This window comes from Gadus macrocephalus, chromosome 16 (assembly GCF_031168955.1).
Source record: "Gadus macrocephalus chromosome 16, ASM3116895v1".
NCBI classification, from domain to species: Eukaryota; Metazoa; Chordata; class Actinopteri; order Gadiformes; family Gadidae; genus Gadus; species Gadus macrocephalus.
In genome coordinates this window covers 21877981-21903651 of record NC_082397.1, presented here as the reverse complement: position 1 = coordinate 21903651, position 25671 = coordinate 21877981, and the positions used below count along the sequence as shown (strand labels likewise).

The window sequence follows — 25671 nt, the reverse complement described above, 5'->3', positions numbered from 1 at the left end:
AGAATCGGCGCGCCTTGGGTCACGTGATTCGGCCAGCAAAAAAAAAAAGGAAAAAGAGGAAACGAAAGTTGTGTTGTGGTGGAGGATGGGTGCGTGGTTTCAAGCAGGACATCTGTCGTTGTGTGTGTTGTTTTTTTTCAAGTTTGGTTTCGCCTGCTATTGAATAGAGCCAGTGACCTGTCAGTCTTGACTGATGGGAGAAGGCCGCTGGGAGCGACCCTGTGTGTGGGAAAATACCGAAGCCAAAGAGTTGGACCATTCACATGCTAATTGTGCCCTATAAATAAGAGGGCCACGCAGCGCGCAGGGCCTTAGAGACGCTCTGAAACTCGCTCAGGCAGGCAACAGTGGGCTCAACATGACCGCGTCCTCTATGGCTCACAACGTGGGGAGACACTCGAGTGCTAAGGAGGAAAGAAAGGTATACTTTTGTTGAGGCTTTAACGCGTTTAAGGTTGTTGGATGGATAACCCTAATGCTGTACTCCCGTCTTGTTGCCCTGTTTTTCCGCAAAGGAATCCTATTTCTGCGGTGCTAACAGTGTTTTTTTCTTCTACATAGTTAAGGAAGCCACTTATTGAGAGAAAAAGGAGAGAGAGGATAAACACTTGTTTGGATCAACTTAAAGAAACGGTGATCGGAGCGTTTAGACTAGATGTAAGTATTTTAGAGCTAGGCCTATAGCTGTTTTCAATTGTAATGCCAACTGTTGGATACCTCAGAGTCGGTTACAAATTAATGCTTTTTTATTGTCTAACAGCAATCGAAACTTGAGAAAGCAGATATCCTAGAAATGACCGTGAAACACCTGCAGAACATCCAGAGTCACAAACGCAATGGTAAGAAACTTGACTCAACTTGGACAGACTGTTGTCACCAGCAACAAGTGTTTTCATATTCATAGGCCTACAACTTGATGACTTGTGAACAGTAGAAGGCATGTATTCTCCAACGATTATATCATTAATAACCATTGATTATTTCACAATTAAATATAAACATAATTTTTGAGCCTGCACAATACAGCAGTTTTACCAACAGTTTGGTTTAATTAAAGAGAACTGGTAAAAGCAATGCACTGCTCTCACTACTCTTGCTGTTACCAGCAGGGGGTGCTGTTGAACCACGTAATAAACATCGCCCGCCTTTCTCCTCAGCCGATCCCACGTTAGGCCTAGAGGCGCAGCAGAAGTACAGCACGGGCTACATCGAGTGCATGCACGAGGTCCACAACATGCTGCTGACCTGTGAGTGGATGGACAAAGCCCTGGGCTCCCGCCTGCTCAACCACCTGCTGAAGTCCCTGCCCAGGTCCACCGACGAGCGCCCCCTACAGCGCACCCCAAGACAAGACACGCCCGCCCTGGCAGAGCTCCCCGGCACACCCCTCAGGGGTGCCGGGGGCCAAATAGCCTGGCCCCAGGAGAGGGTGCTGCGGTTGCCAAGTAGCCCCAGCCACCACAGTCCCCTGGGTCTGCTGGAGATGTGGAGGCCCTGGTGAACATGTGGACTCCATTGTACTACGATGTCGATTCTCCCATTTTTTGTTAGAGCATCTTCTGTTATGTATCTTATAGATATGCTACTCTGAAAACAACCATGTATGGGGCGCTTTTTGTTCCGATACTTATGATTCTAGGTGTGCTAGATGAAGACCCTTTCCAGTACTTCCTATCTGAAGTCGATATCCCGTAGCCTGCATTATAGAAGGCTCCTATTAATCTCTCTTGTATTTATTGTGTTAACAACTTTATTTATTCGATATTATAAGATGACCAATGTCTCCGTAGAGCTGTTGTCCAGCACTGTCTTTTGGTTTACTTCCTCCTCTATACCATTTGTATGTTTAACACAAATATTAATAAAAATATATCTTGTATGCAGTTATGTTTGTGTATTCATTTATTCTGAGCATTGAGAGAAGAATACTTGTACATTTCACATTACTTTCCAATTTGCTGCTACTGTAACAGAGCAGGCCTATCTTACGTGCTATACTATCGAGGGACAATCGTCTCTTTAAGAATATCTGGTATAATTAAAGATATAAAATAATGATACACCACTAATACAGGGGCCCATTGATAGTTGAAAGTATGCTGCTTGTGGCTGAAAAATAAATCATATTTGGATATGATCCTGTAAATGATAATCAAAGGCAATATGAGGTCCCATTAAGAATAAACTGGCTTTGGTCATATTAATAAGTAGCCACAGCATCATTTCTGCCTGAAATTTACTCATACCCCTCTATATAATCACTGTGCTCGTGGCCCCACTCCCGCCATTGTGGGCCCTTAATACTGGCCCGATCCCTTTATTACTAGCCCGATCTGATGGAGTCAGTCATAGGCTACTGAAGAGAGGGAAACAGACGCCTGGTCCCTCAGCGAGTTGACGAACAAAAGCGAGCCGGGGCAGCTGCTCTCTCCACAGTCCAGACCATTAAAAATCTGGAGCAGAGGATGGCGGTGGCTAGGTTCCAACACCCCCCCCCCCCCCCCCCCACACACACACACACACGCACACACACACACACACACACAAGTTATTATACTCTCCCTCATACGCCCATGCCTGTGCGGAAAGATTGTGCGTAAAATTGCAACATATAGTGCATCTTCTCGTGTTTGCAACCTGACATAGGAGTCATGCAGTAGTCATAAGCAACAATAATGTCCTAGTGAAGCTATACGCTAGATTGATTTGCATCACAATGCGATGAACACAACACGTTCAGAGCAAAGCACGCATGCTCAAAATGAGCAGATATTGCGCACAAAAGCACAATCTAAATCCATCAGAATCAGAATCTTTATTTATCAATGAAAAATAACTAAGAGCGAGATATCTTTCCTTTGGATATGGGGGATATCGGGGAGGCCTGCAGGAACGCAAATCCGAAGTCACAGAAAACGGGGAGAACAAACGAGGCGCAGGCAACACCTGTCGCTTTCTTTGGAGGAGGGCTCTTAATTCCCCGGCTGATTCAGTTTGGGCCAAGGGGGCTGCCGCCAGCAGCTGCCGACTGGAGGCATCGCGTTACATCCGCCAGGCACGGGTAAATCACCAGAACTTCGGACAAAATGCCTCGAAATAAAATAATAATAAAAAAAATTATCTGTAATTCTATTTATTGATTGTGTGTGTGTGTGTGTGTGTGTGTGTGTGTGTGTGTGTGTGTGTGTGTGTGTGTGTGTGTGTGTGTGTGTGTGTGTGTGTGTGTTCCTCTGCAACATGTAACAGCATAAGCTCTATATATATTTGTCACATTATACCCCGCTTTGTTTATAATGAATATTGAAAGTGGGCTATAAAGTGAACACCGATAGTCATAAAGAAGTCGGGAAAATAGAAAACTAAGTAAAATACTTACCTTGTAAACCTGCTATTCTACATAAGCAGACGTTGAAGTCAGTCCAAATGGTCTATAACCTACAATACAATCTCAGCGAGTCATGTAGGCTATGATGGAAGCCTTTCCCAAAAGTGTTACAAAAAATTAGATACTATGAGATACAATTCTTTATTGTATTGTATCTTATCCCGTGTTTTCCACTTCTGCTGGGCTTTTGTAAGGAATGTCCCCTCCGGGCGTTTAATAAAGTTATGATCTATCTATCCATCTATCTATCTGAAAGAGGAAAAACCGGCGCGTTCGGCCCCGTCAACCAAAAGATAATTCATTAAAGCCGCGGTCCGAGGCGCTGGCGGCGCTGCGGGGCCCGACCAGACAAAGGACTGCTCGCCCATTGGCTGCTGCGATGTGCGCTCCGTTGTTCGCGAGCATGAGCAGCCAGACCCTCATTCACATGCTAATAAGCCCCTATAAATACTAACAACAGTTACTCGGGGCCAGCAGCCCGTCTCACTAGGATTGCACAATAAACACAGGTCGCCTCGCCTGTCGTTTATTGATTCCCTCGGACCGGTTTCCATTCGCCAGCTGCCCGTCACTGGAGTCCGGGGAGAGAACCAGAGAGCGCTGGGATATCTAACCAACTGCGGTATTTTTTTTGCACAATTCGGGCTCTAACCAACATGGCCCCTTCGGCTCGACCCAGCGTAAACGAACTGGATACGGAGGAGGAGGAGGAGGATTACTACGGGATACAGAGAGGAGACCGAAAGGTAAATCGACTCAGCCCTCGTAAGCGACGCATCGTGGTACTTTCTGCAGCACCCTTCAATGGAAACCGCGGTTATAACCACGGTTGTTTTAACACGTCTCACATGTTCTTACAGACGAGGAAGCCCTTAGTGGAGAAGAAGAGGCGTGCTCGCATCAATGAGAGTCTGCAGGAGCTTCGGAACCTGCTGGCGGACGCGGACGTGAGTAGCCCCGTGGTTCATTACGCGCTCACCTGTGACTGCTATACCGGCTCGACTGCGACACGTTCATGAACACATCAGACCGGTTTCTGTTCTAAACACCCTGTGCCCATGGTCTCTTGTTCTCTCTCTCTTTTTAAGTTTCAGTCCAAGATGGAGAACGCAGAGGTGCTGGAGATGACAGTGAAAAAGGTTGAGGACATTCTGCAGAACCGAACGCAAGGTCAGCACACCCCACCCCTCTATCCAAATAGCTGGACCCTCCATCACCCCTTCTAAAGCTCCCCTCTTCCTTTTTGCACAAACAGAGACCGACACGCTGAACCGGGAGGCCAGCGAACGGTTCGCCGCCGGGTACATCCAGTGCATGCACGAGGTGCACATGTTCGTGTCCAACTGCCCCGGCATCGACGCGACGGTGGCGGCCGAGCTGCTCAACCATCTGCTGGAGTGCATGCCCCTGAACGAGGACCACTTCACGGACGTGCTCATGGATTTAATCACAGACACGACCACTACCACGACCACCAATACCACTGCTACTACTACTGGTGGTGGTCACAACGGCAGCACTTGGCAGAACGCGGGCGACGCGCTCTGCGCCAGCCTCGCCTCGCCCGGGGGAAGGAGTATATCCAGCATGGCCCTCTCCCCGGCCCCCTCCAGTGCGTCCAGTGAGGACCTGTGCTCGGACTTGTGCTCGGACCTGGACGACACGGACAGCGAGCACAACCAGAGCTCCGAGGGGCAGGGGCTGGATACCCGCGAGGCCACCAGCACACCCACCGGCATGCCCCCCACTGTCCTCTACTCTCAGTCCATGTGGAGGCCGTGGTAGGGGAGAGAGGGGGACACAGTGGGGGTCCCCGTGGCACTGGGCCCTCAGTGTGGGACGTTTGTGTGCCAATAGGCCCTGCTCGTATCGTTGTGAGTTATTAAGACCGTACACCTGACAACAAGGCTGAGAATTTCTTGTTTCACCCTTCAGACCGGAGATTCACTTACCGCTACAGACGTGGACCAGGGAATAAAAAGAAGAACCGGAAGGGCAGCCCATCTTTGTATATAATGGAGTGTATAATAAAGGACGCGTGTGAGGACCAAGCTCTTTAGATACCGACACGTTCGGCCCTTTTCTGCGATTAATATAATTATTTTTGTTGTATTATTCCAAATGTAGTCCTGTGTCATGAGGCATGTAATTTGATTTTGGGGTTAGCCTCCGTCAGAATAAGTGGATGATGTAATGATGTTTAGAAAGCTTTTGCTATAATTCCGTGTTTGAATCTCATAAATAAAATAATAAATAAGTATGAAACAACGGTTGTCAAGTTATGCTGGGAAGCTTCAGACATGACCATGGTGGGTTCTCCTATAGGCCATAGACTGCATCGGTCCTAAGTGTGGATCCCACGTTTAAAGTCACGGAAGCTGGCACATGAAAGGGATGATGTCACACCTCGGACTGCCCCAGTCGGCGACACAGCTCACACCTCCGATGCAAATAACATCCGCATCAAAGTGGCTTCAGATCCTGTCTGGACCCAAATGGTGTCCGAACAGCCCTCCCAGTGAACAGTAAAAATAGGCCAGACGCAAACAATAACAACGCGCTGCCTTGAGGCCGTAGGCCTATAGACTGATTTTTCGAAAGCGCATGACTTCAAAAGTCTGAAATGTTGTCTTTCATAAATCTGTCGCAGACCACACTTTATCGATATGAAGACGGCTGTTAAAAATATGCAATGGTTGCATTGTGGACAACCAAACCAGCCATGACTTTTACGTGGATGTCGAAGTTATTTATAATTCAAGCATTCCATTTTGTAGGACGAAGTTCCGCTTAGGTCAAATCAAGTGCTGATTAGTCTTTAACCCTTCTGCAGAAATGACTAATACGCAGGATTAGAGAAAGGTGCTTCCCTGTGCTCGTTCACACCCAGGTCTCAAATTGGACAAGGTGTGAACCGTCTGATGTCGGAGGAGACGGTGAAACGAGAGCGGAGGAGGCGTTGTGATCAAAGCGGAGAGCATGGTGGGCCAGCGTGTGACAGATGGGCGTCAAAGCCGGAGAGGAGAACTCAAAGACATCCGAAACTTGCAGCAACACCGGGTTCATCCACGCACAATGTCAAGACAGCTTATTGCCATGGGATGCATCGACCCTTTACAGCCGACATTACGTGATTTGTTGATTCGGCATAAACCAATAATGAGCAGAGTCGGAGATAGGCCTATATTTGAATATACAATTCTAAATTAAATCTGCATTAACGCTGCTTGAATTCTTGGGTCAGAGGTCAGCAAGATGCGACAGTTGGCCCTAAGGAGGGCGAGAAATTAAAAGAGAGTGAGAGAAAGAGAGCATATGGCGGTAACACGAATCCCATGGGTATACAACAAATTCAACAAAATCTGTTGCTCAGCAGATTTTGAAAAGAATCATTCAATGTAACGGAGACGTGAGGAAGTCCAATTAAACAATAAGTAGCAAAATAATTGGTAGCACAGCCACATGTATAATGCTTTTGCCATTTTTATTACATCATCTTCATGTTTCAATCAACACATTTTGTAACCTACAAAAACCGCACAGAAAACGTGCCAGTTTTATAAAACATGGTCTCATACTGCGTGTGAAATCATTTTAAAATGGCTATCCTGATACGGCCTTACGAGTAAGGCTTTGATTAAACACATATACTTTAAACATTTTTAGCAGGTGATGCCCTACCAATTCTGTCACAAGGTAATAAAAAATACAACAAACATTTGTAACACCCCGGAACTCAAAAATAATCTCCAAAATAAATGTGGGACACAATATTGATAAAAAAACAATATACTCATAGAAGGAGGGGGGCCAGGCCCTTGTATGAGGTGGGTGCAACACCTTAAGTCAAACAAGGGTCTTCTCCTTACAGACTTGGTACATGGAGGCCACCGAGAGGAATCCACAAGGTACCTCCACCCTGTTCACCGCGCTGCGCCCACAAAGGTAATAGTACGTTTCATAGCGCATACAGTAAAGGTGGAAAGGTTGGGGTTTAATTCTCTTTTCAGAATCAGAGGTAGTTCCCCGATAACGCTCCTAAAGCACTTTCCTGTTTTGAATTTCCCAAAACCCCAATCAAAAGCTCAACAGCTACACAAAGAGAAAACGGCGGCAAAGAGAAGAGAAGAAAAATATGACCTAAAACGATGCCACAATAATAGGGATATCAAATCACCTCAACACAACCCAAGGGCCTTGACTTGATTCATAGCGCCCCTACCCCCACAACCCTCTCTTATGCTCCCCCGCACCACAATTGTTCCTAGTCCTCATAAACTGAATGATGGAGCCAATATGGACCCTCCCAGAGTCCCCATGTCTTTAACATAATGAGCATAGCTCCCCTCTTACGGTGAGCACAATAACACATTAACACGTCCAGTGCTCTACTTCCCACATTCTGTTGCATATGCGTTTGTGCATCACACACTCAAACCCCCTGGGTGTAAGGTAACTATGGTGATTTGCTTTTCTGTATCCTCGACCGCTGTGACGCAGCAGTCCTCCGATATTCCGCTTCAGTGCTTAATGCTAGTCTAAACAGTCCAAGGTGCTCTAAACTCATGGGGCTGGTGAACCAGAGGACGGAGACGACCTCTTAAAGTTCACAGTACCCTGGTTTGTACAATACAACTTCAACATGGTGAATAGGCCTTTACAATGAGGTCAACTTTTGAAGCAATTTCTTTTATTCCACAAAGACATAGCCATAGGAACCACTGACTGTCTGATTTAAATAAACAAATAAATAACAATAACGAGGCGACAAGCAGCTCATTATAAACATATGAATATGAGCAAAATAGCTTATTGTAATGCCCAAGGGACCAATAAGGAGGCTTTACAGTTGCTGTGATTGTGTGACCTTTGTAATAGGTTAAATAAAATGAATAGTCACACTTGACCAATGTGTATTTCAGCACTCTGATACCATGTTGCCCATGTGACTTATCCACTGTGTGCAACGCTGCTCACTGGTTATTGATTCAGTATGACGCAAAAAAAACATTACATATTTCTCCTACCATCCTGAGCCACAAAACTAAATAAAAACACTCAAAAAGATGAATGACACTAGCGTGGTCATTCACCATTTTCACTGGCCAGCCCTGCCCCGATGCAGGGCTGTGGCCAATGGCCATATAATACAGGAGTTCCCCGTGGTCAGTGGGATGAGTTTAACAGTAGCTTGTGTGAGGTTGTACCCATATATATATATATATATGTATGTATGTTGTTTCCCCAAGATAAATCATCGGCTGTAAGTCGGAGCTCAAAAGGTCGAACCACCTTTCTGAGCTTTGGTCAAAATTCTGTGCTTTCTCTGCAACAATACATAAATAAAGGGCGGGGATAAGTGGATGAGTTTGATTGAAACACTTTCTTGATTTAAGCGTATCTTTAGACTAGCCACTGAACAGCCTGCCAATGCTACCTGGCCCCAGGAAGGAACAACTAGAGAGCTTGGTAACCTGCACCAAAAAGCCTCATCGCTCTGCCTAGGACCGTCCACAGAACATATACAAAGTCTGTAAAGGGCATATTTTGCCCAGTAAAGTGGCAATCTGTTTTGTAATTCATTAATAAAATTCAGAAATTATTTCCATAATAAGTACCAATAATACAATTAAGCCTGAGCTCGTAAAAACGAAGGCATTTTCGCATGATTATAGTCATGAGCTACGCAAGTTGGGCACCAAAGGTATTAGAGAGAACATGTGTGAGGGCTTGTGTTTCATGAGCAGAGAACAGTGTGTTGGACAATGCCTTCAGAATCTGGAGCATACTGCCCCCTGGAAGGAGGGGATTGGTACTGCGGTCTGCAGTCCACCTCTTCCTATTTATCACACATAATTGCTCCTGGACACACACAAACATAGACACACACGTGTACACAGCTTCAACGCCATCCCAAATGGCCGCAAAGAGGAGAGTTCCACACACGTGAAATTGTTCGATGCACAGTGTTGCCATGCAAGTCCCCAAGGCACGTCAGTTTATACCTCATGTTTATAGAGACGCCCAGGTGCATGTGTGTGCAATGTAATTCAATGTGGTGTAATGTAAGCATCTGATGCCATGGCAATGGTGCATGTCATCCCCTCGTGTGTGTGTGTGTGTGTGTGTGTGTGTGTGTGTGTGTGTGTGTGTGTGTGTGTGTGTGTGTGTGTGTGTGTGTGTGTGTGTGTGTGTGTGTGTGTGTGTGTGTGTGTGTGTGTGTGTGTGTCTATGACCCTAAGTCGGGCTGAGGTCCGGCCTCGTGGGCGGCTGTGTCTGGTCCTGTCGGCCCTTCTCCTCTACCCTGTCCCAAGGTCCATTTCTGGGTGGTCTTCCTCGGCAGAAGGGTGCGTGGCTCCGTCTTCACAGTACACACACTCCTGGATTGCGGAAACCACACACACACTTAGATCAGTACACCGATTGCTTCCACCGCTACAGAAACATGAGTAGTTGTACAAAGTTGTGTTTGTTTCCCCTTCACTTTTTGTGAGTTAATCAAGCAGTGAGCTAGCTAACCTTCATCGTTTCAGAAGGGTGATTATCCTGATAGCAATTTGTACTAATGTGCACAACAACCCTGTTGATGTTTAGGGGCCGGTTTGGAAGAAGGTCTTTGTTTTGTTCAATAATCAGAAAATGTCAATATATATCACTAGTATTCATCCTCTTATCTGTTGGAAATCCAACAACTGAGGGCCATCTTAATGATTCAAACCATTTTTCTATATATCTTGGCATAAATTAAGTACTTATGAATGAATGGCTGTCTTCATCTACATGGGACTTTAATAGAAGTTAATCAAATTCTCATAATAAAAAAAGGTAATCTTAATCTCCACGTGCCCCCCCCCCTCTCCGATAAGATGCAGGGTCTCACCTTGACATTGATGGTGGAGGGCAGGCCCCCCCTCCTCATCCAGGGGTGGTCCTCCACCAGCTCCCTCCACTGCTCCGACGAGAAGCACGGCTGGCTCTTCTGCATCAGCCTCAGCCGCTCTTTGTCCTCCCGCAGAACCGTCTGGATGTCTCTGGACACACACACACACACACACACACACACACACACACACACACACACACACACACACACACACACACACACACACACACACACACACACACACACACACACACACACACACACACACACACACACACACACACACACACACACACACACACACACAGGATATTTAGAAACATCGACAAGGGCCCAGGTATGAATCCGAGTTGCCAAGGAAACTAAGAGGCTCTATTGCTAATGCCTTAAAAGGAACCTATCCTCAACTGACCCTGAATTGATTTCACTTGATGCAAAATAAAAAACAGGGCCCTTTAGTTATAGTTTGGTTATACATTCATCCTTTGCTTGTTTAAATAAAATAATGCCACGTGGTATGGTTTCACTTATTCATTTGCTCAATGTCACATTTTCCCAACCTTTGAGCAATTTCAACAATCATTCTCATCCTGCTAATGAAGGAATTGGCACATTTATTTTGGAAATTATGAAATGAATGAACAAATACAATAAACTGTTCTATGGGCCAGTCTGGTGGGTGTGTTCTCTCCAAAACCACCTCCCCTCACCTGGAAGGCATCTGGTAGGTCATCATGACCTGGTCATCAGTGTTGGCCCCCAGGAGCCACAGGGGTTCCTGCAGCCTGTACCTGGCCAGGCTCTCCCGGTCCCCCGGAGCAAGGGGCCGGCCGGCCTCCGAGCCGGCCTCGCCCCGCAGCTTGGCCCTGGCCTTTACCCTGGGGTCGGGCCCCAGGGAGTCCATGCTGCCAAAGTACTTGCTAGTGTTGCGGCTTCCTGTGGAGAGCAGGAGGAGCCATGAGTTTAAGAACATGTGGGGGTTCAGAGACGGGCATTGGAAAGAAAAATATGGAAAGGTTTGTTTTTTTAATACATCTTGTATCCAGTGTTAATTAATGTATTTTACATTTATTTTATTTAAATGTAATTCCCTTGGTTGTTTAGTGAGGAACCCACCATGTAAATACTCTACTGAAGACTAATGGCTCTGGGATTGTTAACACAATTGTGCATGCATTGTATTGCCTTTGTTGAAAGAAAAAGGAGAATCTCAACAATAGCCTAAAACGAAACAGGTAATATAGTGGTTCATTACTGGTGCAGTTTCAGTGCCCACATGTGTATTAGTCATTAAGTCAGGACCAAAAAGTAAAAAAGGTCATTTCTAATATTGCAATGATGTACATTCATGGCTTTCTCTCTAAGAATCAAGGTTTGACTGACTGACTATATACGCGCGCACACACACACACACACACACACACACACACACACACACACACACACACACACACACACACACACACACACACACACACACACACACACACACACACACACACACACACACACACACACACACACACACACACACACAGGGTTAATGACTGACCAGTTCTGCTCCCGGATGCCCCGCTCGCTGAGGTCCTGCAGCCGTTGGACCTGGAGCCCGAACCTGACCCGGACCCCACCCCCGACCTGGAGACCGAGCCAGAGCCCCTGGAGCCGGAGCCCCGGGAGCCAGACCCGGACTCCAACCCCGACCGGGAGCCTGACCCGGAGCCCATGGAGCCGGCCGAGCCGGTCCAGGAGCGGGAGTCCTCCTGCAGCAGGATGTCCAGCAGGTCGCTGGAGGTCAGGTTCCCGTCGCTCTGGGCCCCGTCCTCAGGCGCCTCCTCCTGCGAGCACAAGGAGAGAGAGCGACCGTCAGAGACGCACCCCCGTACACAACGCACTACAACCACACCCTCTCACTCTCTCAAGTGGCTAAGGCGCTCCACCCTGCGAGGACGCTGGATTAGACTCCCTCTCGTCAGCCTTTACGTGTCAGGCCAAATCAGCATCCTATGGGGAACCATGTGATCTACCGGATCGACGGCTGTAAGAAAATGGTTCATGCAACCAAATGCCAAGTCCTTTTTGAAAGAGCCTCGGCCATACCAAGTAGAAAACTTTCCAGATGGTTCTGTATAACAAACCAAGTGGGGCATGCGGGTTAAAAAACTGTCGCACAGCTCACTAAACGAATTTTGTTATTCTATTTCTCCTCCGTTTCTCTTCTGCGCACAAAAATGGTTCAATCCACTTCAAACACTAGCACTCCCCAGTTGGATTTGAGAACTGGGATATACGGTTTTTTAAATGGAAAGAAATTAGTTACTTTTATATTTATTGTTGTGTTGAAAGCTAGTCCAGAAGCCCTTTGATTGCCTCTCCACAACACCGCCCCACTGAACATGAATCCTGGTCTCACCCGACGGAGGTCCTCGGCGGGGGCCACGCCCATCTCCCCGCACACGGGGGGCCCCGGTCCGGCCGGCGGCCCTGCGTCCGGCCGCTCCGCGGAGCGCTGTGTCTCCTCCATGCTCAGCAGGTCGCGACTCAGAGAGCGGGGCCGGTGAGGAGGGGGGCTCGCGGCCGGCCGACGCAGGCGCGGAGGAGCGCGACGCCGCCCCGTCCGGGGGTCCGGGACCGTCGGGGTCTCCGCGCGCATGGCGCAGGCAAAGGGCCTGGCCGGGTAGGGGGCCTGCGTCACAAACTGGGTCTGCACGCCAAAGGACGCCTGGGGAGCGAGGGAGAAGTGCGGCTGGGGGCTGTAGGCGGGCTGCGTCTGAAAAGGCTGCGGTGTGGAGGCGTAGGCCGCCTGCGGGGCCTTGAAGGTGGGCTGGGGGACGAACGCGGGCTGGGGGACGAACGCGGGCTGGGGGACGAACGCGGGCTGGGGGACGAACGCGGGCTGGGGGACGAACGCGGGCTGGGGGACGAACGCGGGCTGGGGGACGAACGCGGGCTGGGGGACGAACGCGGGCTGGGGGACGAACGTGGGCGGGGGGACGAATGCAGGCTGGGGGATGAAGGCCGGTCTGGGGGCGAAGGGCTGGGGCGCCAGGGTGGCGTAGGGGGCCTGCGGCTGTGTGGGGTAGGCGGGCTGGTGGGCCGTCTGGGCGCTGTACGCCGGCTGGGGCTGCGTCTGCTCAGGGAAGAAGGCCGGACTCGGGGCCGCGGCCATCAGGCCCATCGGAGCCGTCGGAGGGAACAGGTAGTTGGGCAGCACCAGCGTCACCACAGGCGCCACGATGGGAGCCGCGAAGGGCGTGGCGGTGGGAGGAGCCCGGCTGCTCTGGACCTCAGCGAAGCCGCCGGAGAGGGGGGTTTCCGGGCAGGCCGACCGGGCTGGGGCGGCGGCGTACACGGAGAGCGGGTAACCCGGAACCAGGGCCGGGTACGAGACACTGAACGCCGACTGGGAGGCCTCCGACGGTGACCAGGACGTCTGGTTGAGGCCCTGCAGAGGGGAGCGGGGCTTGCGGTCGGACATGGCGCCGTCCGACGAGTCGGGACGCTTCATGCGGGGCTTTTTTGACTTCTTGTTCCGGCCGCCCTTCCTGGCGCCGGGCTCGGGCCGGCCGGCGCCCTGCTTGTGTGGCCCCCGGGCCCCTGAGGATTCTGCAGGGCGGAGACGATATTCAGCGTGAGTTACCACCTACTGCCACGTCTAATTTCATTGCATGCGTTGTCCCATTCATTGTACCATCTCGGGTATGTGTTGTGCTACATGCTAACTGCTACATGCTACAGATGTAGGACTTATCGATGAGGTTTGGAACTGATTATAGGAATGTATTTTCTCTTCTACCGCACTGAATACTTTGTCCAATACTAAGACGACGAGGTCAGATACAACGATTACACCGCAATGAAACATGGCTGCACATAAACACCATGCATTCCGACGGCTGCTCAAGGGCGCTACCTTCGGCGTTGGTGGCGGTGCGGTGGCGGTGCAGGTAGGTGGAGCAGTCCTTCTGGAAGGTGTGGGCGTCGCCGAGCTCCCGGCAGCGGGTCAGGAAGGCCTGCTCCTCCTTCTGGGTGTGCGCCGCCAGCACCTGCTTGGTGAGGCCGAGGCGCCTGTAGGCCTCCTTCTCCTGGCTGGGCGGGGACTCCACCACGCTGGCGGGCGGGGGAGGGGGCGCAGGGCTCTCCACCACGTCCTCGATGATCTCTGAGGGAGGGTGGGGGGGGCAGGGTGCATGGAGGGGTTAGTCACACAGTTGCATAAGGCAATCCCATTTTTCACATGGATTAAAAGGTAATATCAAATGTCTGCATGGAGGCTAGTCTTGTCATGATTATTATACAACAAATAATTCACCCACAAACAGGCCATATTGAGGGTGTGGAGCATGGGGTGGGGGGGGGTGTGTGCGGGCATGGTGGGGTGTGCGGGCATGGGGGAATCACCAGATTCGGGCTGGAGCTTCTTGTCCCCCACGTGGACGATGGTGCTGCTGTAGCTGCACTGAGAGGTGATGGACACCACGCTCTCCGCCTTGCGGGCCAGGGGGAGGGCCGCCAGAGGCTTCTTGGGGCCCTTCATGAAGGGGGGCCCTGGGCGAGCGTTGAGCATCATGGAGCCTGGATGGAGGGACAGAGATGAGTTGTACATCTGAATAACGATTGGTAAATAACTAAAAATACTAACACAATGTCCAACTTTTCATCATGAAGAATGGGATTTTGTGAGGGTATGATTTTATTGATGACATTATTGAAATCACTATCGATCGGCATTGCCTGCAGACATTTCAAGATTTTTTTTTATCTGCAAGCAAGCAAATAATAAACATTGCATCTTTAACTGTAACAAATTTATGATTTTAAAAGCCCAAACATGTTTGAGGTGTGTGCAGCACGTGGCTCGGTGGGCTGATCTGCGTGGGCCTGCCTTGGTGGGTGTCATGCGGGCCTTGGAAACCGTTCTCCGAGCCCTTCTTTTCCTCGACGGAGGAGGAGGGGGTGTGGGAGGAGAACTGATACTTCCTCTTCACCGTACCGGGAATGTTGCAGTTCTCCAGGTACCTGGGAGAAGACGGAGCCCCAGGAGAGAAGGATTTAGGATAAGACACACACACACACACACACACACACACACACACACACACACACACACACACACACACACACACACACACACACACACACACACACACACACACACAGAGAGAACAGCAGCCTGGATTCATAAAACGCTGGACTGCAACAGTGGTTTGATGGCCTTACCTGATGACACTGTCGAGGCAGCTGATCTGCTGGTAGGAGTAAACGCTCTGGTCTTTACAGGGGAGGTTCTCCATGCTGGCTGCAGTACTGTCCTTGGCCACCAGAGGGGGCACCAGGTCATTCAGACGGACCAGGGGATTCATCGGTGCAGCCGGAAAGGATGCTGATGAGCGATAAAAACAAGACATGGAACACATTTTAACTCGAGCAGTGAACAAAAACCATTATGGTCTAACATTTATTTTAACTTTATTCCACACTTAATGATTATGCAACTCTGTGTGGTTCCAAACACCAAGAACCAAAATGACACACCTAGAACATAACGTCTGACAATATCAACCATCCACTCAAATACCGTATACATCACAGATGGCGGTCAAAGAAAAGGTGCGACAAAAGAAAACGCTTAAAATTCAACGTCTGAGAAAGCACCAAACATGGATGTGTCCGGCCGGACTGCCACTCACCATCAGCGGCCTTCAGCCTCTGCTCGGGCCTGGGGGTCCAGGGCGCGGGCGGCTGCAGGCACACCAGGGGGTCCTGGTTCTTCAGCATGGTCACCCCCTTGCAGATCTCCTGGAAGGTGCGCGGCTTGGCCCGCGCCGTCTCGTCCTCTGTGGCGGTGGCGGGGCCTCCAGCAAGGGCCCCCGTGCCGTCGCTGGTCGAGCCCGCGCTCAGCAGCTGCTCATGGGAGCCGTTGCTCCCGTGGCTCCCGTAGCCGCTGGAGCCCATGTGGTGCACCGGCTGGGCGGAGGAAGGGTGGCGTTAGAGGTTGTGAACTGCATAGTGGGTAAAAAAACTAAACAAATAAGGGGATTTTTTGGTTTGTGTGTGTGTGTGTGTGTGTGTGTGTGTGTGTGTGTGTGTGTGTGTGTGTGTGTGTGTGTGTGTGTGTGTGTGTGTGTGTGTGTGTGTGTGTGTGTGTGTGTGTGTGTGTGTGTGTGTGTGTGTGTGTGTGTGTGTGTGTGTGTGTGTGTGTGTGTGTGTACCTGCAGCAGCGCTCGATGGACCTGCTCACTGATTTCCTGGATGTCAGAGTCCATGATCTTTCCTCCGTGGAACGCCGGTGCATCAAACACGTCCTCATTCACGGGACCCCTGGAAAACACAAATCAATATTAACATTTTCCCATGTCCAAAACACTAATTTCCAAGTCAAAACAATGACAACAATTGTCTCACACAAGGTACATTATTTGTGTGTGTGTGGGTGCGTCAAACAGGTCAAAGGTAAGAAGGATCTATTTTTTTTCTTGTAAATATCAACGGCAACTCTCATGCCATCAATTCAAATGCAGTATTCCATCTCCATTCAACTATGTGAATATCCAATATTTATTATGTACATTTGGCTTTTACAAATTTGCATACATTTTTAATGCATGCATACACGTTGTCGAGCGCACGTTGTGTTGACAACGGTGTCGAAACTAGGCTATCAAAAAGCATGGCGTGGAGGTGTCACTCATCGTTCACGCCTGCACGTCGGCCTCATGTTAACATGAATCTCTGTCTGTTTGCGGCGTCTGTGCGGCATCTGTGTGTGTTTGTGTGGGTCTGTGTGTGTGCGCCTTAACACCACTCACATGCAGACTTTATGGCGGCCGATCACAAAGGACACCTTGCGGCTCCAGGGGTTGACGAAGCTGGACCAGCTGGTGTCGATGGTCACGTACTCGCCATTCTTGGCGCGGAAGCGCGTGGACGAGTGGTCGAAGGGCTGGCCGGCGAACTGCAGGACTGGAGGAGAAGGAAGAGTTTGTTTATAAAAGCATTCACACAAGTTTGACCCTGAAAACACACCCATTCACACTGACACTATTGGAAGTGTTTTTACACACATTTACATAGGATGAATCGCGAAGGGGTGGTTGTTGTGGGATTTTGCGCTGCGTTCATGATAGTTTTTACTGGATGCACGAAACACGGAAGGGAGGGGCGAGCTGGCTCTGTTTGTTTGGGATCTCACTTTAAATACCATCTGAAGTGACGTCACCCAGCATCGCTGATACAACCTTTAAAGGGGTGATATTTAGTGCTGGCCCGAATTATTCGAATATTCGAATACTCGTTCGGAAAATTAGTAAATTAGTAAATCGAAGCTTAAATCAGTATTCTGAGCTTCGTTTTTTTTTTTTTTTTTTTCACGTACGCGACGTTACCAGAGCGAGGGAGGCAAACTATAAGCGTCAGCGACACCAAGCAGAGAAGCGAGAGAGGTGGAGGAAGAATAGATATCTTGTTTCCCTTTACTTTATAACACAACATTAGCGGGATCTCTGGAGGAAAAGTAATACTTAAAACTTTAGCTTAGTTGTTTGTTTACGTTCGCTGTACAGCGCCGCGCCAATCAACTGTGACTGGCTTGCTGCAGAGCGTGAGCGTCTGGATATATATAATATAATGGATATAATATGGACACATAAGACAATAAATATTCGGTATTTGTTATGGATTTATTGTACAAATTCCCTGAAAAGATGCACGTTCCAGGATGAATTGAAAAGTTCCCGTAAGGGCTGAGATGGCAGAGAGCAGCTGATTTGGAACGGAGCAACAGCTGTTCGCTTTCACGGGGAAAACTAAGGAACATCTTAGGCCTACTAATTAACGTTCAAAAGCTATTCAATCTTAAACAAAATATGCAGATACTGTCAAAATCGGTTCCAGGGAGTATATAGGGATTATTAATGTTGTTTTTGATGGTGTTTTTTTCTGGAACGAGTATTCGAATATTCGCTCGGAAAAACCAACGAGTATTCGAAGCCTGAAAAATGGCATTCGGGCCAGCCCGAGTGATATTATGCCACCAGGTGTGCGTGTGATTAGCCATTACGAGCCGTTTGAAAATCTGCCATCTCCTGTATTTTACAATAGTCGTCAAGTGGGCGTGTCCACCTAGATGTATAATGGACGGATATGTCTACCAGCCTACCCCGTGGACGGTAGCAAATCATAGTCTAAGGGTAGAAAACAAGGGAGGCACTCACTCTTTTTATGTACAGCCAACATGAGAGGCCGGTCGCTGGGGTGCAGGTTGAGCAACACGGGGGTCCCGATCAGGTCCTGGGGCAGGTAGCCTAGCAGAGGGATGGCCCTGGGGTTGGGGAGGGGGCAGACATTGTTAACATTTGTCCAACCTTGACTTACTCTTTATTCATGTAAGGATCAGCAGTTCGACTTGCCGACATCATACAGAAGTAAGTGTGCGCGCGTGCGTATGTGTGTGTGTGTGTGTGTGTGTGTGGGGGGTGGTGAAGGTGGCCTGGCTCACCTCTCATCCACGTCCTGGAACACACAGTTGGGCGTGTGTGTGGTGGTGAAGATGCGCTTGTCGGCAGGGATTCGTGGCGCTGTGGCAATGGAGGCAGGGCAATGTTTCAAACACATGATCACGGTTCTCTCTGACTTGTACAGGCTGTTGATATACTGGGGGGCTGGGGGGGGCGCCGACGTCGGGGGGGGGTTCTTGTTGGAGTGTTCACCTTCGTAGCCGGAGTGCACCCTCTCGGCCAGCAGGAGGCAGCAGAGCTGGTCCTCAGCCAGCTGGGCATCCTGCACCTTCATCAGGTAGGGCGTCATGCGGAACGGGTAGTAGCGCAGAGCCCCCTCTCGCTCCTTACCCCCACTGGCACACACACACACACACACACACACACACACACACACACACACACACACACACACACACACACACACACACACACACACACACACACACACACACACACACACACACACACACACACACACACACACACACACAGAGACAGAGACAGAGACAGAGAGAGAGGTTAAGCTGGGGTTTGAAATATAAAGTCCAATCTTCTGATATCAGATTCATGTTCCACATTTTGTTACAGATGTATTTCTTTTAGTACTTTTTTAAACAAAAAACACAGGGATATATTGATCCCCAAAAAGCGCCACCTGTTCATATTTTTTGTAGCCATGTATCTGACCACTAGATGGCGACAGAGGTCTACTATCAGCCTGACTAAGGGCCTATTGGAGATGGAAACGCTGGCCCAGCAGCTCTGATCACTTACCTAATGCGGCAGAAGAAGGACTTCTCCTGCATACACTCTGTGGGAGACGACTCTGCATTAGAGGAAGAGGGAGAATCGGAGCAGAAATAGAGCGAGAGAGAGAGAGTCAGAAATAATATCTATAATCATGGATTGAAATGGTGTCTTTCACCCAGGTGGAGGAATAGTGGGCGAGGATAATCTAGGTTAGCTCACTGAACACTGAACAGAGCTGTGTGTTTCTCTTGGTGATTTTAATTAGTGATTGCGAGTACCACAGAGCCTACAGTTTGCACTTCAATTCAGCTTTTACTTCAAGAATCTTTAATATTTCTCTCAGATTCAAATACACAAAAAATAGAAGTGTTCCACTGTTGTTTAGTATAAGCATGAATATTAGCAACGTCACACCCTTCAGATGGACCAGTTGGGTGATGGAGATGTGTCGATGACGCGTGGGCGGGCGACATGATTATGCACCACCCTGTGTGTGTGTGTGTGTGTGTGTGTGTGTGTGTGTGTGTGTGTGTGTGTGTGTGTGTGTGTGTGTGTGTGTGTGTGTGTGTGTGTGTGTGTGTGTGTGTGTGTGTGTGTGTGTGTGTGTGTGCGCGTGCGTGCGCGTGTGTGAGGGGTCGTATCCCATGTGTTCCCCACGTGTTCCCCGTGAAGGGAGAGACGATGGCGAAGGCGAGTGCTGACATTTGACCGCTCTGGCGCTCCCTACCTGCCAGCCTCACATGGCTGAACCCGGCTCATCCACATTTCGGGATTTGTGATTTGTGATCTAAAGTCGAATTTCACGGTAAAAGAAATAAAAAAAAAAACTTTTGCATCCGACCCATCTGCTCTCGGCAATTCCCACGGGCATCGGAAGCGCGCGTTCCAGACCCGGCAGACGTCGTACCTGCTCCGGTGCACGTGCTCCACGAGGGGAGGCGGCACGGCGTGGTGAAGCTGTAGAACACGCCCACGTCCTGCGGCGCCAGGAACTCCACGAACTTGGCGTTGTGGAACACCTCCCGCTTGCAGTTGAGGATGGCGGCCGCCCGGTCCGAGATGCGCACGATCCTCCCTGGGATGAGCGACACCGCCACCGCGAAGACATCCTGTTGGGACGCACAGGGAGAGGGGGGTGGGGGACCGTTAAGCTCAGTCCTTAAAGTCATTTAATTTTGCCCCATTCCTCTTTGATAAAACCCTTTTTTCCCTCGTAGCATGTCAGTAAAACAGCAGACATTGTTATTGCTCCAAGTGGTTTTAATTCAATAGTGTGCACAGTTTTTAAGGCGCTGGCTTTGTCTTTCAATCTCCTGTCAAAGAGTCAGGCAGCCTTTGGTCGGTAGATTTAGTGGTAGCATCCCAGCCAATCTTTCCATATCTATATCATATCTATACATCAACAGCCAGGCGCTGTTCTTCTGAGTCAACGCTTTCGCTAAATGACTATCAGAGACCAGGTTGGACTCTTGAGTGCCCCCAGAGGATCCATCTGTACAACACGAGGCTGACGGAGGGGGGGGGGAGGGCACGGCCGCCTGGCTCTGAGGGCGTGGACCTCATCAGGTGCAGCCGTGTTGGGGGGGGAATGAGGGGTGGGGCTCACCGTGTTCTTCAGTGTGTACTCCGAGGTGATGCTGTTGATCTCCTCGATGGTGTAAGATGAAACGTCGGGCCCGGGGGGCTGGCTGTCGTTGATCATCAGCATCTGGTAGTACTCCTCGTTGGCTGCCGAGTACACACACACACACACACACACACACACACACACACACACACACACACACACACACACACACACACACACACACACACACACACACACACACACACACACACACACACACACACGTTAACATGAGGCCGACATGCAGGCGTGAACGATTAGTGACACCGACCTCCACGCCATGCTTTTTGATAGCCTAATTTCATCGACACCGTTGTCGACACAACGTGCGCTCGACAACGTGTATGCATGTATTCAAAATAAACACATGTAATAAACACATGTATGCAAATTTGTAGAAGCCAAATGTACATACAGAAATAAATATAGGATATACACATGGTTGAATGGAGATGGAATACCACAGTTGAAATGATGGCACTCTGCATCCCAAGACAAAAAACGAGATCCCTCTTACCTTTGACCTGCTTGATGCATCGCAGCGCGTACTTCAGCGTGTTGAGCGTGCTGGACTTCCCCTTGCTCCTCTTCTCAGACGGCAGGTGCATCTTCAGGTCCTTCAGCGTCTTGAACAGCTCCTTCTGCGTCTTGGCTTTGGCCGACTGTTCGCTACTGCAGGGGTCGCATGGGACCAGACACACGTGCATCAGCCAACATAAACACTCTGGTTCAGTGGCCAACGCCGTCACATGCGTCGAACCACGGGGGTTTAAAGCACGGAGGGGAACGGCAGTGCCTGGTTTATACCTCAGTAGGCGGGGATGGGGATAAATGCTTTGATTGACCCTTGACCTCTAAAATATTCGAATATATGCATCAACAGCTAACATTTCTTTCGAATTTGCCGTTTGATTCCTAAAATAACACTATAATAACGTAAACCGCGGAGTAAGTGCAGAAAATAGGTTGCGAGTGCTGACCTGCAGCCGCTGGTGGACGGGTTGTCCTGTTCAGAGCTCAGCAGGCTGAAGGCGGTGGAGCTGCTGGGCGGAGACGGGCTGTGGGAGTTGGAGCTGCGAGGGGGGAACCAAAGCCCGGAGAAAGGGGACGTTAGCCATCAGGACACGTACCACACACAATAGAAGGTGGAACCGCTGCAGGAACGGCAAGATCGTCGTCATAAAAGTGGAAATAATTGGTGATAATCGTAGGTTGTAAAGGGCAACAGCTGCAGAGAGTGCAGGTGCGTCCCCCAGGTTAGTTACAGCATATGCATGACAGTTATGGAAATTAAGCCAGGTCTATATATATACACACTAGGGTTTCTGATGTAACATCAACAGTGCGATAACAGGCCGACGGCCACTGTGTTACACGAGCACGGAGGCTCTTGACTGGCCTCTGCCGCTGATAAACACCACTATCTCTTTTCATTCAACATCCCTGTTGATCCACAATAGCCCTCCGCTCTTACATAACTCACTCAGCTCCAGCAAGCAACACACAACAGCCCTCCGTTTCCTGTGACGTCGCAAAACATAGAGTGTGGGAAGGGATGGCTGAATTTTTAAGATTAATAAAACAAAGTCTAAAATGTTTCATAAACATGGTTGATGCCAGACATGCCTGAGTTAAGGGTATCCATGGACCTTCGGAGAAGGTCCAACTAATTATATTAAATTGATTGAATAAAAACATACCGTCTTTTATAGAGATTCTCAGATGTTCATCACTTAATTTGTCTGCCCAAAAATACTATAAACAAATTGTATTGAAACAACTTGTAACCAGGCCTTTCACAACCGTCAATATTTGTCTAGACTACATCATTTTCATTTAAGAGCGAATCGGTGGTTGTTGTTTTAACATTAATACCTCCAGGACTAGTGGACCCTAACATAATCCATCTCAGAGATCTGATCCCATTGTCTTAGCTTAGCTCCCCCTTGAAGACATGGGTGTAAAATTAACAACTAAGAAGCTTGGTTCAGAACAACAAGCATCACTTCCGCAGCAACAGGGGGCCACTTAGCACTGGATCGATCCCATCCCACGTGGGGCGTGTTGCCATGGTCAAGTGGCCGGCCATGTGAGGCCTACTCTGAGCACACGTCATATATATGCCATTGATATTAAAACAACTTTGGCCAAAACCCCCCAACCACTGTGGCCTAACACAAAGATTGAAAAAAATAGGAAAAATACCACTCAATGGATCTGTTGTTTGTGCACAAATGAGAGGCTGCACATTGGCTCACGATACAGAACCCATTATTAAAATCCGAGGATTTAAACCTTCCGCCCTGCCATTCTGCTTCCTTTCATTTCCAGCAGGAGGGATGCACAATGTTACCCCTCCCGATACGTTGGCAGACAGGACTTCCTCAGAGTTTTCTCCACAAAGGGAGGGCTGTTTGTATTGCATGGATACAAAGACAGCCCGGCGTTGCAAGACGAGCCAGAGGCAGTGTTACGCAACAGCCAGACTCCTCCAGGTGTGGGGCTTTACAGGAGACCCTGCTTCTAATCGTACACTGCTCCAGCACCGCACAACCTGTGACACATATAGACTGTGATGATGCAACGCCTTTAGACCCGTCTGTGAGGCTCTCCGTCTCCCTCCGGACCTGCGCACATGGACTGCCTGGTCTGAGCTTTAGCCAGTAGCTCCTATAGTCACCAATATGCTCGTCTCTAATGACCAGAAGTATTGTACTATATAGGGCTGCAAGTAATGCAACTGATTGTTTCTGTGGTTGATTACTCATTTCGTTTATAAATGATCATAAACAATTACCGTCAAGTTATCAGCGGCTAAAGGGGATGTCTGGAATTGGCTTATTTTTCTCTTTCTTTTTGATTATGTATATATTTCCTGATTTGATCAACTAAACAACCTGACCATAACGGCACCATAGCCATCTCTGTCACCACTACACTCCTGAACCAGCTTCCCTTTAATGTAATACAGGTCAGAGTTCATCCTTTTTCCCAAATGGGTTTCTAGAGTTTTCACTTTAACTTCCAAATCACCTGACACTATAAAACCAAATGTTGGTGTTGGCCAGCAATGCCCTAGTCTCCAACAGTGCTAAGATCAATCAAAACCTGACTTGGAGCCAGTGACATCCAGACATGGTCCATCTTGTCAGAATCCAGGAAATGCATCGCTCTAGAACAATTCGGATAGACTAATTTCAGCAGGAGGCAGCAATGACCAGTCCAGGAGCTCCATCAACGCAAGCACTTTGAAGTTGCAGTCAATTCGCTGTAAATGAAATTTGAGTGCGTGTGTGTGTTTATTGGTTTACGGTTGAACCGTAAACCATCATGTTTTGGAGAGCGGTTTGAAAAAGTTTATATTGTCCACCCCCCACAAGCACGTTGTGAGTGAGTGAGTGAGTGAGTGAGTGAGTGAGTGAGTGAGTGAGTGAGTGAGTGAGTGAGTGAGTGAGTGAGTGAGTGAGTGAGTGAGTGAGTGTGTGTGTGAAGTGCTCAAAAGGGGCTCGGTCTTTTGAGTCTACGTCAATTGACAGCTGCCCGGGTCAGAATGGATGAAATGACGGTCAGAGCTGCCATTATAATGGCTTCCACAGAAAACGTAATACCCTACACAGTTACAGGTTCATCCAGTGGCTGGAGGTCCATGTGTCCAAAAGTATCGTAAGCAATCGAATATAGACGAATGAATATAATTATATATCTGGAGAGGGAGATCATGTCAATGGAAGTTTATCAGTTGTTACAAGGTTCATTTGATATAATGTCGTATACAAGTGCCCTGCATTGCAGAATCTGGTAAGTTAGTCTCTTTAAGCTTTACTGGTGAATCGTGGCCAACCAACGTTTTAATTTCCCCTCCTTCTGTATGACAGCAGTACCGTTGTCGTCTCTTCTGGTAACAGGAAAGCATTATTCTAATGAAGCGCAGTGTCGTCACTTCTGGACATTTAGAGCCTTGAAACACAGAGCAGGTCCCCTGCGGAGACTGCCCGCCGACTGTGACTCACAGCCTCCCGAACGTCCATGCCATTTACGCCTAATGAAACGCACATCCATGGCCGAGATTGCGCTCTCCCTGTGGCGTTGGGGAGACCCTGAGCTCAGCAGGGGGGGCGTCACTCACCTCTCGTTGCTTTCTGAAGACTCTGTCAGGGCGGAGTCTTTGCCGTTTCCGCTGGAGCTGCCGACCGACTCGTTGCCTTGAGAATCGTTGCCGTGGGACTCGTTGCCATGGGACTCGTTGCCATGGGACTCGTTGCCATGGGACTCGTTGCCATGGGACTCTGTCCCGCTTCCGCGGGAGCCGCTGCCCCCCATCTCCATGTCCTCGTGCAAGGCAGGCCGCGCCCGCTTCCTGTTGTTCTCGAGCGGCGACCCAGGCGAGGCCGGGCGCTCCTGGCTGCTCTCGCTTCCCTCGGACGCCAGGCCCAGTGCCGGCTCCAGCTCGGGACGGTCCCGTCCACCGCTTCCCTCGGGGTAGCACCCGGCCATGAGGTGCAGCTGACCGATGGGGATGCAGGGGGAG

General features: G+C 49.3%; 3 protein-coding genes across 4 annotated transcripts; 2 read left to right on the top strand and 1 right to left on the bottom strand.

Annotated features, from left to right (window-relative positions):
• Window positions 1–90: 90 nt before the first annotated feature.
• On the top strand, window positions 91–1887 carry her8.2 (hairy-related 8.2). Its single transcript, XM_060075915.1, has 4 exons — window positions 91–421; window positions 562–657; window positions 761–839; window positions 1158–1887. Exons 1-4 carry the CDS (start codon window positions 359–361, stop codon window positions 1499–1501), a joined length of 582 nt encoding a protein of 193 aa, XP_059931898.1. The 5' UTR covers window positions 91–358; the 3' UTR covers window positions 1502–1887.
• A 1850-nt stretch (window positions 1888–3737) lies between these two features.
• On the top strand, window positions 3738–5653 carry her13 (hairy-related 13). 2 transcript variants are annotated; one of them, XM_060075983.1, is made up of 4 exons: window positions 3738–4131; window positions 4246–4332; window positions 4480–4555; window positions 4641–5653. In XM_060075983.1, the coding sequence occupies exons 1-4, from the start codon at window positions 4042–4044 to the stop codon at window positions 5168–5170; spliced, it is 783 nt and encodes a 260-aa protein (XP_059931966.1). In that variant the 5' UTR covers window positions 3738–4041; the 3' UTR covers window positions 5171–5653. The 2 variants fall into 2 exon arrangements, with proteins under 2 accessions (XP_059931966.1, XP_059931964.1); XM_060075981.1 differs by having other exon boundaries at window positions 3740–4131; window positions 4474–4555.
• Window positions 5654–6850: 1197 nt separating this feature from the next.
• On the bottom strand, window positions 6851–25671 carry LOC132475022 (period circadian protein homolog 2-like). Its single transcript, XM_060075984.1, is given in 24 exon segments — window positions 6851–9765; window positions 10266–10416; window positions 10979–11204; window positions 11821–12175; window positions 12709–12802; window positions 12804–12888; window positions 12891–13189; window positions 13373–13874; window positions 14182–14430; window positions 14670–14843; window positions 15154–15287; window positions 15489–15651; window positions 15959–16235; window positions 16481–16589; window positions 17078–17231; window positions 18482–18588; window positions 18766–18844; window positions 18977–19119; window positions 19541–19592; window positions 20424–20625; window positions 21123–21244; window positions 21661–21815; window positions 22124–22216; window positions 25270–25671. Coding segments are annotated over 24 exon segments (4374 nt in total). The 5' UTR covers window positions 25638–25671; the 3' UTR covers window positions 6851–9684.